At 42.6% G+C, this 12556-nt stretch overlaps 1 protein-coding gene across 1 annotated transcript; it reads right to left on the reverse strand.

Annotated features, from left to right (window-relative positions):
• Positions 1–736: 736 nt before the first annotated feature.
• On the reverse strand, positions 737–10511 carry LOC139250661 (probable G-protein coupled receptor 139). Its single transcript, XM_070873033.1, has 3 exons — positions 10412–10511; positions 1334–2243; positions 737–824 (listed from the first exon to the last, which is right to left on the reverse strand). Exons 1-3 carry the CDS (start codon positions 10509–10511, stop codon positions 737–739), a joined length of 1098 nt encoding a protein of 365 aa, XP_070729134.1.
• Positions 10512–12556: the final 2045 nt, after the last annotated feature.

Consider the following 12556-nt stretch of genomic DNA (forward strand, 5'->3'; position numbering starts at 1 on the left):
TGAGCCTCACATTCACACACACTTCAGCTGGATCTGGATCACTGGACCCTGAGATTGGTCCCTCACTCACTGAGCCTCACATTCACACACTCTTCAGCTGGGTCTGGATCACTGGACCCTGAGACTGGTCCCTCACACACTGAGCCTCACATTCACACACACTTCAACTGGGTCTGGATCACTGGACCCTGAGACTGGTCCCTCAAACACTGAGCCTCACATTCACACACACTTCAGCTGGATCTGGTTCACTGGACCCTGAGACTGGTCCCTCACATACTGAGCCTCACATTCACACACACTTCAGCTGGGTCTGGATCACTGGACCCTGAGACTGGTCCCTCACACACTGAGCCTCACATTCACACAAACTTCAGCTAGGTCTGGATCACTGGACCCTGATACCGGATATGCAGCGAATGAGTTCGGACAATGGCGGGGTTTTCCTGCAGAAAGTGAGCCTCAGTATGTTTTTGGTGAAGGAGAGCTCGATGAAAGCACCGCTATTTTATTGGTCACAAGCTTAGAATCACATTGCTGTCACGGTGCCCAATCTGACCTGAGGTCACAGATATCTGACAGCAGTCAATGGCCACCTGGGTCGTTTTCCTGAGAAGTGTCTGCAGCTGTCCACACACCGTGCTACTGGTTCTCATTGCCAGTGGTATTGTAACTCTTCAAACAGCATTGTACAGAGACAGTGGTAAAGGGGACTCGCTGCTGGAAACACCACCGTTCACAGACACCAGGACAATGGACTCAGGTCCACAATCAACATCACTTCAGTTCCAATAAATTCCACAGAGCCGCAGGTGATGGAGAAGCTGTTCGTGAACTTGAGAATGGAAAATTTCAAAGCCAATACATGCTGATTGATATAATGATCTGTTTATTATTCTCCAGGCATTTCCACACTCAAAAACCAATACAGTTATCATTCACTTCCTGATATTCTTCAGCTATTAAATCGAAAGGTGTATTCTCCTTTTAAACTCCCCTGGGGTAACCCACGTGTTCTGATGTTCATCCGGCAATAAACATTCCATGGTCACAACATCCTAAACCTCAATGCTGGGACTTGTATCTCTTTGTGTCCAGGAGCATGATTTCATCCAATTAAACTGCTACCGCTGTTATAACCCACTGTCTACATAATGGTCTTCTACCTTGTTCACAGACACTTACATAGCAAACCGCAGGCCTTGTCAGATATTGCCCATGTCATGTCTTAAGAAGCCTGGACCTGAGTTGTAGCCTGCTGAGGTTCAGGTAAAATATAACTCAGGATACGATATGTGATGTAATGCAGATCTAATGTTGGGAATTGCTCTGAACTTTTCTTTCCTGAACTAAATTAAATATTATTCTCAGAGGATACTTCAACCCATTTTTCAGCTCATCTCTGAATTTAGTCTGGGTTACTGCATAAATACACGTGTTTGTACAGCAGCTCAAAAGCAGCAGCATGTAGCTGGTAAAGTCTGCAATATACATCGGGTCATTGAAATCTGCAGAATAATAGTGGTTTGTAATTCGGTATAATAAGAAATATATCACATACGCCATCCAGAGCAGTATGAAGTTACCGGATATAGCGAAGAGTAAGATGATGGATTTCCTTCGGTTCTCCATCTCCGGATCATTGTGATTCTCATCTTTCTTGCTGCCCTTCAGCCTCCTGCGGACTCTGCTGGCCGCCAAAATGTTTCCTACAGTCAGAGCATTGAGCAGCAGTATGAGGAATATTGGGAGCAGTGGGGTTAAACAGCGGTTAATCCAGCCAAATGTTACCCAAGCAGTTACAGTGTAATACTCGGGTTTTACATTACAGCCCCAGGGTACATGGTCGATTGTATAGAAGGGTTCATATATAAAGAACCAGGGGATGTTTTTTATACAGAACAGCAGGCACACGGTTCCTATAACCAGGGATGCAGTTTTCTCGGTGCAATATTTAGTCCTCAGCTTCTGCCAACAAATGGTAACAAAACGATCGAAAGTGAAAGCGATTGTTAACCAGACAGAAATATCGGTGACTGCACGCATCAGCGCTCGGAGGAAAGAACACACAGGTGTGATGTGCAGGAAGGTAGTCGGGAAATAATAATCATTAATCCGAACCAGTATCACATCAGTGATAATGACCAGTAAATCCGCCGCTGCCATGGTCACCAGGTAGCGAGTGATACATCTGGAGAGACCGCACTTTCCCCGGGACAGGATCACAATCGTCACCACATTAGCTGTAAAAGGGAAACACACAGGAACAGGGAATCAGCCGTCAGGTTACAGCAAGGGAGCCAGTTACACAGGATTTGGTGTGAAATGTACTTTACTGCAGGATCTGGGGATTGGAACTGAACTCTTTACCGCTGCTAGAATTGTCCAGCAGAACAGGATTTTAACATACAATTGCAATGTTAAATATCTATGAGTGTGGGGTAACTACCCGAAAATAAACGATGCACAAAGAGTATGGCATATACAAATAGACTCTGGAGATTTCCTCGGAGCTGTTCCCCTTCTGCCACTGCAACTTCGTAGAAAGTGGTGTAGAAATCCACCGGAGATCCGAGTAAACTACTGGCCATTTAATTGTAGGAATAAATGGACTGTGTGAGAAGGAGTTATGGATAATTGTGAAAAGTAGCAGTTCAGTGACAGAGGAAGAAATGAACAGAAAACTATTTGAAAATAAGTCATGAATGGTCAATTCTAAATTGGGAGATGGTTGAGGAGCGGTGAGAATGACGCCTGACCGAAATGCAGTGAATACTAAAGGGGAACAACCGAGCGTGAGACAAAGTGCGGGATTTGGGACCGTGGACAGGAAAGGGGAGCGGATACAAGGTGTGGGTACGGAATGGCTCAGAGTTCTCATGTTGTATTCGCAGACTGGAGGCTATGAGTAAAGACCTTTGGACAAACTACTGTCAAACACCACGATAATAGGGGAGTTGGTATGTTTGAACTCAACCAAGTTGCAACAGTTACGTTTATAATCCATCAGATAAACATTTAATCTGAACAACTGACTTCTTGCCTGGAAGTCTCAGGTCTTTACATTGGTGTCTTGTGCAGTGCAACCCCCATCTGGACAAACTCTAACAATAACCACAAGGGGGAGAAGTTCAGATGTGATCATGAAAAAACAACTTTATCTTGCACCTTCTTCTGTGATCCTAGGAAAAATATACATTCCAAAGTTCACAATGGCACGAGGGGCATAATCTTCTCCTCGCTTTTGACGCCTCTAATAATGCAGCAAACTTCAGAGGGAGTTGTGGGTGGCGATCTCTAGACCGAAGCAAAGATACAGTACAATTGACAATAGAGGCTGCAGTCCAGCCCAGGAGATACCTGCCGAGATTCAGCTTCAGAAAGGCTCCGTGGTAAGGTCTTAGCTCTGAATTGGCAGAATCCATCTTTAATATTAATCCGGCACATAGCAATATGGAGAATCTGTCTCTGGTGAGAAAGACTGCCGGAAAGTACATCCCAGGGGATGTGGGACATTATATGTACCTGAGCTTCCAGCACAATTTATCAACAATGTAAGATATGCTCAGAAGTGTTTGATTCGGATTCCTTTGGTGTGCAGGATAGTGTGACATATAGCAATTGTTCCAACTTGATATACGTAAAGAGCTCCATGTGTTCATTTGTAAAGAAATAGAGACAGACAGAGAGCGAGAGAGAGACTACATATACAAAAGAAACGTCGGTACTGAAAAGATATCCTGAACAAGATAAGGCGGCTGGTGTAGAAATAATTAACTGAATTCCCGTTCAACTGTGTTTAGACAATACAGTCTTAGCTGGGAATTAAATCACATGGGTATAGGAGATTAATATAGTTAAGTATGAGTGTGTGGAATGTGGGGTGGGGGCGGCGTGTGGTTACCATGGATACAGAAGTATCATGAAAATCTACACAGAAAAATGGACAAAGTAACTCTGAATCAAACACAAGAAATGGGCCGTCCTGTGCTGTTTACAAGACGGAGGTGAGCCTCCTTCTTGAACCGCTGCAGTCCGTGTGGTGACGGTGCTCCACAGAGTTGTTAGCTGGTGAGCTGCATAAAATAATGGCGAAGATATGAGTAGATAATATTTCCGACTGGACTTTGCAAACGGACAAATCTGTCAGTAATTTATGTATCTGAACTAAAGAGCCTTATAAAAGTTGCTAAAATCACGTCCCATATTCAGTATTTGTCAAATCACTTAATTAATTCAATAATTGTAACATTATTACAACAACAACAATAATTTCTACTTATATAGCGCCTTTATAAAACTTCCCGAGGCGCTTCACAGGAGTGTTACAAGACATAACAAATAAATTTGGCACTGAGCCACATAAGAATAAATTACGACCGATGACCAAAAGTTTGGTCAGAGGGAGGTTATAAGCACTGTCTTCAAGGAAGAAAGGGAGGTATAGAGGCGGTGAGCATTTGGGGAGGCTGTTCCAGAGCTCAGGGCTCGGACAGCTGAAGGCACGGCCACAATGTTTGAGCAGTTATAATCAGGGATGCACAAGAGGGTAGAATTTGAGGAGCGCAGACATCTTGGGTGGTTGTGATGCTAAAGCCAATTACAGAGATAGCGAGGGATGAGGCCATGGAGGGATTTGTAGACAGAAGGAGAATTTTGGAATCGAGGTATTGTTGAACCGGGATCAATGTCGCTCAGCGAGCACAGGTGGGATTTCGTGCGAGATTGGACATGCACTGGCGAGTTTTGAATGAGCTCAAGTTTACATAGGGTAGAATGTAGGAGGTGAGCCAGGAGTGTGTTGGAGCTGTACAAACTAGAGGTAATTAAGGCATGGGTGGAGGTTTCATCAGCAGAGGAACTGAGGAAGGGGCGGAGACGGGCAATGTTATGGAGGTGGAAACAGGTGGATTTAGTTATGCTGCAGGTATATGGCCAGAAGATCATTTCCCGTTCTAATAGGATAGCTAGATTGCGAACTGTCTGGTTCAGTCACAGACAGAACACGGGAGAGGGATCGAGTCGTTGCTTAGTGAACACAGTTTGTGGCGGGACCCGCAGAAAATGTCATTGGTATTCGCAATATTTAATTGGACAACATTTCTGCTCAACAAGTACTGAAATGTCGGACAAGCAGTCTGCCAATTTAGAGACCTTGGATGCCTCGAGAGAAGTGGTGGTGAGGTAGAGCTAGGTATCAGCAGCCTACATGTGGAAACTGAAGCTGTGTTTTCGGTTGATGTCGGCAAGGGGCTTCATATAGTGGAGAACAGGAGGTGGCCAATGATAAATTCCTGGGGAACACGATATGCAACGATTTATCATGAGAATAGAAGCGAATGCAAGTGATTTTCTGGCTGTTATTAGGGATATATGGATAGAACCAGGCAGGTGCACTCCCACCCAGTTGGAGAGGCATTGGTGGGAAATGGAGTACTCAACCATATCAAAGGCTGGGACTGGTCGAGAATGATGAGGAGGGAAAGTCTATCTTTGTAAATGTCACAAAGGATGCCATTTGTGAGTTTGATAAGAGCAGTTTCGGTAGTGTGGCATGGTGGATACCAGACTGAAGGAATGCAAACATGGAGTTCCGGGAGGCGACAACATGTTCAAGGACTTTGGGGTGGAAATTAAGGTTGGAGAGGGGGCGATAGCTTGCAAGGCTAGTGTGGTGAAGGGTTGTTTTTTGAGGAGAGGGGTGATAACGATAGATTTGAAGGAGAGGAGAGGACCTGAGCTGGGAGCACCATTAACAATGTCAGCTAACAGGGGAGCCAGAAAAGGAAGTTGGGTGGTGAGCAGCTTGGTGGGAATAGGGTCAAGATCAAGTGAGCTGTAAGTGGGTCTCATGGATAAGATGAGCATGGAGAGGTCAAGAGGGGCAGATCAGGGAGAGACTAGAGAGAGATGCGATTCATGGCTAGCGCAGGGTGGAAACTTAGGGGATGTTTGACCCGTTGGGCTAGAGGAAGGAAGAGAAGTGGCAGAGGCAGCTGATTGGGTGGTCTCAATCTTTGAGACAAATAATTCCATGAGCTACTCACACTTGTTATTGGAGGTGAGTGTGGTGGAGACTGGGGAGAGGAGTTTAACAAGAAGGTTAACAGTCGAGAATAGTAGCCGCGGGTTATATTTCCATTCTAGAATGATGTTGGAATAGTGAGCAGTTTTAGCAGACACGAGTAGGGCCCGATAATACTTTATGTGGTCTAGCCAAATCTGGCTTAGAATGGTTAAATCAGTTGTCCGACACATCCGTACAAGTCTGCGGCCCTTGTACTTGAGTGAGCGAGACTGAGGGCCGTACCAGGGGAAAGGCCATGGTGTGAGAGATTCATTGTTTTAATAGGAAATAGGGCAACAAAGGTGATGGTGAGGGGATATTTGGGGAGATTGGTGGCTGTAGAAATGTCATTGTCAATTAATTCATTATCTCCTCGGTTAAAACAGAGTCACAGTTTAAATATTGGTGATACCTGATTCACAAATATTCTAGTAACAAAACGATTTGACAATTATTCTTGTTTCTAATTGCAGCTGCTATATAATGACAGGACAAAAAGGGAAACAATGTCCTTCTCTCACTGAATCCAACCACAACTGTTGCCAGCTACAATTAAAATATCATTACTGCTGTGTCTTAATGTTTCTATTTTCCAAACTCTCCATCCCTTCAGTCTCCGGTTCCACTGCCTGTGCAATGACCCAAATATAATCATTACATTGAAAATGAAATTTGCGGCCACGGACCATAACTGTGCTTGGTACACGAATTCAGCTCTGAATAAATACATCACCACTGTGGTTTCTATGAATTGCTTGAAACCACAACTGTATTTCCCAGAATTGGCGTGAAATAATACACTTGTATTTCACACTCTAGCAAAGTTAATATGGCCTTTCACTGTTTGTCAGAAGATGTTTTCTACAACTTCGTAACATACCTTGCAATGTAACTAAATGTATATATATACTACAGCAAGATCCACAAATACAACATCTGGTTGGTAAAGTTGGCTAAGGTTTGCGTTATTCGGAGAAACTGTCATGGGAATGCCATACGAATGTCAGACTAGATTTTCGACAGGGTATCAAACCCAAAAACATCTGATTCAGATGGGAGCCCCGGCTGTTACATTTAAAGGCGAGGTAGATAAGTTAACCAGAGCATGCAAAGAGGAGAACATTAGCGAGGGGTTCCTGACGCTGCTAACGATTAACTGAAACAATTTCACACTCTAACGACATTCCACTGTGTGAATACTGGGCTCATTCTCACTTCGAACCGCATTGCTCCGAGACATTCCATGTAAAACAATGTTAGATTTTGAGTTGGAGATTCAAAAACATTGTAATATCAATAAACATCTCGCAAAGTTTGGAGGGAATGGAGGACAGATATCCTCGGAATTTCCGATAGTGACCCAAACCTGACAAATAATCACCTCAGGACCGACAGAACAATGACCAGGCCCTCCAGGTAATACAGCGAGACACGGATTTATGCAATCGGTAACCTGTTAAAATGAGCGCTGGAACCTCTATAGGCTGCAATAATATCATCGGACATTTTTTCGTGTAGAACATACAGATACACTGAAATTGGACCTGCGATTACCGGAAATCTCATTGCAGAAATGATGACTCTGGTGCTTGACGTATAGGAACGCAGGATTAGATCATTCTGCCCCACAAACCTTTTCCACCATTCCAGTAGACCTTGGGTGATCGGCACCCTCACTCCAATTACCGTCTTAGTTCCATATCCCTTGATACCCTGACCTTAACAAATCTATCGATCAGAGTCTGTAAAATTACAACTGACAATTGAAATAATTTTGGGAGAAGGAGTGTTAGATTTCTCATCGACTTTGTGTGAGAAAGTGTTTCGTGATTTCACTCCGAGCTCCAATTTTAAGATAATGCCTTCTGGTTTAGATTAAACCGCCATCGGAAACAGTTTCTGTGCCTACACTATCGGACACCTTTATCTATTTAAATAGCTCGGTTATATCACGTTTCACCCTTCTAAACACAATGGAATACAAGGCAAGGTTATGTAAACTTTCCTCATATTTGAATAATTTAAACCGTGTTATCAGTCTGGTTAACTTGTGCTGAAACCCCTCGAAGGCCAATCCATCTATCCTGCGATATGTTGCCCAAAACTGAACGTATATATTCCAAATGGTATATGACCAAATCTCTGTACAGCGAGAACAGCACTTCCTCAGTTGTAAATATCTTCCCCCTTGTGATAAAAGCCAAAATTCGCTTCACATTTATCCCTATTCTGTGGTTCCTTCCGTGCAACCAACTATCGATCCAAGTCGTAAGATTACAGCTAATTACGTGGGTTCCCATTTTTACGAATAATAACTGAAAAACATTATCAAATCAGGGACTTAACTGACAATGTAATACAATTTGAGACGATGGGAAGAGACATTCCAATGCACCGAGTACTGATCATATTTATTGTTAAAATTACCGCAGCTGACACAAGATTGAATGGAAATAAGAATTTGGCGCTTTTGCTTCACAAACTAAGCCCGTTACCGGGAACACCAATTACCACGCCGAGAACTGGAACACGGCAAATGGTAATACAATAAATCAAACTGTACTGATCTCTGAGAAATGATGGGGACTCTTGGTGCGGCACATTTTACAATGGACCATGTGTGCTGATATAGTCAGAGATACTCTTAGTAATACAGGGGCGAAACTTGCAGTAGGAGCATTAGGCTGCGTTGATCCTGAGATTTGTGAGAGTCAGCGGGATAGTGAGACAACTCACTTCAATCTGTTCTCATTGAGTAACCTCTCCAAACAGACTCTGCAGAGTGTTAAAAACAACAGCCGTAATTTTGGACTTTAATGCTGACCATATTTCTTCACAAGAAACATGCAAGGCAATTTATTAGTACAGGAGACATAATGTGAGATTTCAGTTTCCCAACTGAAGTGGGAAAGTTAGTCTGTGGTACAATGGGTGATACCCTGGGCTCTGCCACATAACCTGTATATGTTAGTTAGAGGAATGTAATACAGACACAGATTACAGGGCGATATGACAGATGTGTTTAAAATTCTTGACAGGATGGAAGAAGATAGATAGAAGCAGACCGATTCCAGTAGAAGTGTGTTGCAGAACGAGGCGCTGTAGAAACTAAGTGAAATAGAAGACAATGGAACAGAGAGTAGAGAGAGCAGGAGAAGCTTTTTCATAAAGGGATTGGGGAGGAGGTGGAGTTCAGTCACATGGATAGAGGTTGAGGCAGAAACTGTCAGAATTCAAAGTAGATTGGGTCCGTGGCTGGAGGAAGAGGCGATAAAGGGATATGGAGACCGGGTGGGTAAATGTGACTAGAAATTCCTCTATCTCTCAGTATCTGAAGCGAAATTAAAGTGAATGTGTGTGGATCACCGAGCGGACAGACTTACTGAGGGTACAGTCGATGTTCTATCACCCTGCAAGCGTTTGGTCTGAACAATAAATGTGTGCGATTAGTATAAAGGGACCATGACCCGGCATGGAGACGGTGCTTTGGTTAAAATGCAGGTATTGAATCTAAAACGGGTTTTTAAATATGGACAAACCCAGGACAGCTGCATAGAGCGCCGCTGCCTTGTTTCAATCGCTCTCTCACAGCACGGATTCCCGGTCTGACCTGTACCGCTGCAGGAATGGATGTGACAGAAACCAGCTGCCTCCCACCGGCTGAAGGTAGAACAATCTCCGCCGGGAGGGTGAAGGCGAGTCTGAGAACAGGCTGGTCACCGGTCAGTGGAGAAGATGAGGGAGAGAGTCTGTGTTCCTGCATGGAGCACAATCGCACTCTCGGCATGGATTGTGATCACCAGGAATAATATCTGGCACTTTGCTGGAACCAGACCGAGAACAGCGGGTAGATTCTGATTAACGGGACTGAACAAATCCCGGTCCTGACTGTCCGAATTCCCAGGTATATGTCCATGATCGGCTGTCAGTGTCTGTCTCCACAGCGGGAGTCAATGGAACATTTTACAACACGCTGAATGTTCAGTAAAATATAATCTGTCAGATATTACCGAGTGTTACGGGAAAGGAGAGCAGGCACGGAAACATGAGATTAAAATAATCCATTGAATCACTCATTGCACGATTCTCAGATAAAACCGAACCAGTTTGAAAGACATTACATGGGGAAATAATCTGAAGATATTATGGGGGGTTAAAGAAAATTAGAAAGGCACCAAATGATCAGTCACTTAAAAAGGTCGAGCGGGAAATACAGTCACTGACTCTCAGCCTTTTAATTGAATTGAGAAGAATAGTTTAAAAATATAATTACTGACATAAGAGCAGGAATAAAGTTAATCCCAACTTTATTCACGACGTTAGTAACGGAATATAATCACTTACCGGGGATTCCCACGGCTGCTATAATCGGATAGTAAATCATTACCACCTGTAGAACTGGTGGTAACCAGGAAAATGGATAGGCAGCAAACGGAACTCTCATTCTGTCCGAGAAGTGATGATGACTCTTGGCACTGAACACAGGGCTCCAACTGACTGTGAGATGAGAGCTGAAGAGAAAAACGTAATTATAATTGCGGGAGATTTCCCGTGGGACCATGAAAGATCAGGAGTATTGATATTACTTCCAGTCATTTGGCAGCGCGTCAACACCCTGCACAGTAATGTTTGTGCTGCACTAATTATATCCAAACTAATAATACAAGTGTTTGACGTGAAACCACCCAAAGATTGGAGTGATATTTTGCTCACATTTCTAACTAACAATGTACAGAAAGCCGGGCTCTGCTGCACCACATTTAACAGAAGCAGCTCCAGTTTTCCTCCTGGTATGTGAGACGGTTAAATCCTGTCGATGCACCAACTGAATTCCCCGAATTCTGAAACATGTTTCAATGTTTACACCACTCCAGGCGTTCGTCACTCATCCGTCTCACTGTGGGAGTTCTGGTTGGCAATTGAATCAGAAATATACGTCTTTAGCACGGAAGAGGTCGGGCATTGCACCAGCACCTTGCAGAAAAATGAATGTAAATGATAGTGTAAAAAGTTGCTGAATTAATAGTGCAGAAAATGCAGTCTCATACTACAGCTCACTCACTTATTTTACCTGCATATCGTAAAATTGTCAAAATAATGCTTGTTGATGAAGCGCAACAAGAAATTGCAAAAATTCCGCTGTCTGACCATACAATTCGGAGAAGGATAAATGATATGTCATCTAACATTGAAGAAAATGTATTCCAGAAACTTACAAACTCGAATTTTGCTTTGCAAATCGACGAGTCTGTCGACATTATTGGTAAAGCACAATTATTATCATTTGTTCACTTCATTAATGAAAACGAGATATTGCACCAATTTCTGTGCTGGAGAGAACTTCCAGAATATGCTAGAGGTCAAGACATGTTTGATTCTGTGAATTCATATTTAGAAGACTTCAAAATTTCATGGGACCCATGTGTTGGAATCTGCACGGACGGTGCTCCATCTATGGTGGGATGTGTCAAATGATGCATTACCCTCGCAAAAAAAATAATCCAAATATCTTATTCACCCATTGCTTTTTGCATAGACAAGCACTTGTTGCAAAGACATTACCACTAGAATTAAAATCTTGTTAGATCAAGTTGTTAATATTGTAAATTATATAAAATCAAGTGCTTCAAAAACTCGCTTGTTTGAACAGCTCTGCAAAGCTATGGATGCACAACACGAATGTTTACTTTTGCAAACAGACGTAAGATGACTTTCAAAGGGAAATGTCTTATGTCGTGTATTTGAACTTAAAAGAAGAATTCTCAGTATTTTTGAAAGAGAAGGAAACGATAACTTTTGCAAATATCTTAAGAGTAAAATGTGGTGTGCTAAATTAGCATATTTGGCAGGTATATTTAATTGTTTTAACAGTGTTAATACCAGTATGCAAGGGCCAAATGTAAACATTCTCACCTCTACAGACAAGCTATTAGCTGTTCAGGAAACATTTCTATCTGGAAAAAGAGAGCAACAGAAAACAATCTTGAAATGTTCCCTTTGATACCAAATCACAGTATTAAAAAGGTTGCTTCTATAGTGATAGAGCATTTGGCATCACTGGAAGAGAACATCAACACATATTTTCCATCTTTGGATGTAGAGAAGTGTGATTGGGTAAGAAATCCATTTTCTCCAATTAGTATGTCAGATTTTGATCTTAAATTGCAAGAAGAAGAATTGACTTCTATTTCTACAGACCGGGGTCTTAAAATGAAACATTCAGGTATGTCTCTTGATGCGTTCTGGATTTCTATTGAAGAAGAATATCCTGTAATATCAAAAAAAGCCTTGATAATACTGATGCAGTTTTCAACATCATATCTCTGTGAATTCGGGTTCTCAACTCTTACGAACATCAAATGTAAAAAAATGGGAAAAAGCTGGCGGAATTGAACACGAAATGAGAGTCGCCTTATCGGTTATACGCCCAAATACTGGTGACATAACTAAAAAACGTCAGGTTCAAGTATCACGTTAAAATACTAATTA

The sequence above is a fragment of the Pristiophorus japonicus genome, unplaced genomic scaffold, assembly GCF_044704955.1.
Source record: "Pristiophorus japonicus isolate sPriJap1 unplaced genomic scaffold, sPriJap1.hap1 HAP1_SCAFFOLD_406, whole genome shotgun sequence".
Taxonomy (NCBI): domain Eukaryota; kingdom Metazoa; phylum Chordata; class Chondrichthyes; family Pristiophoridae; genus Pristiophorus; species Pristiophorus japonicus.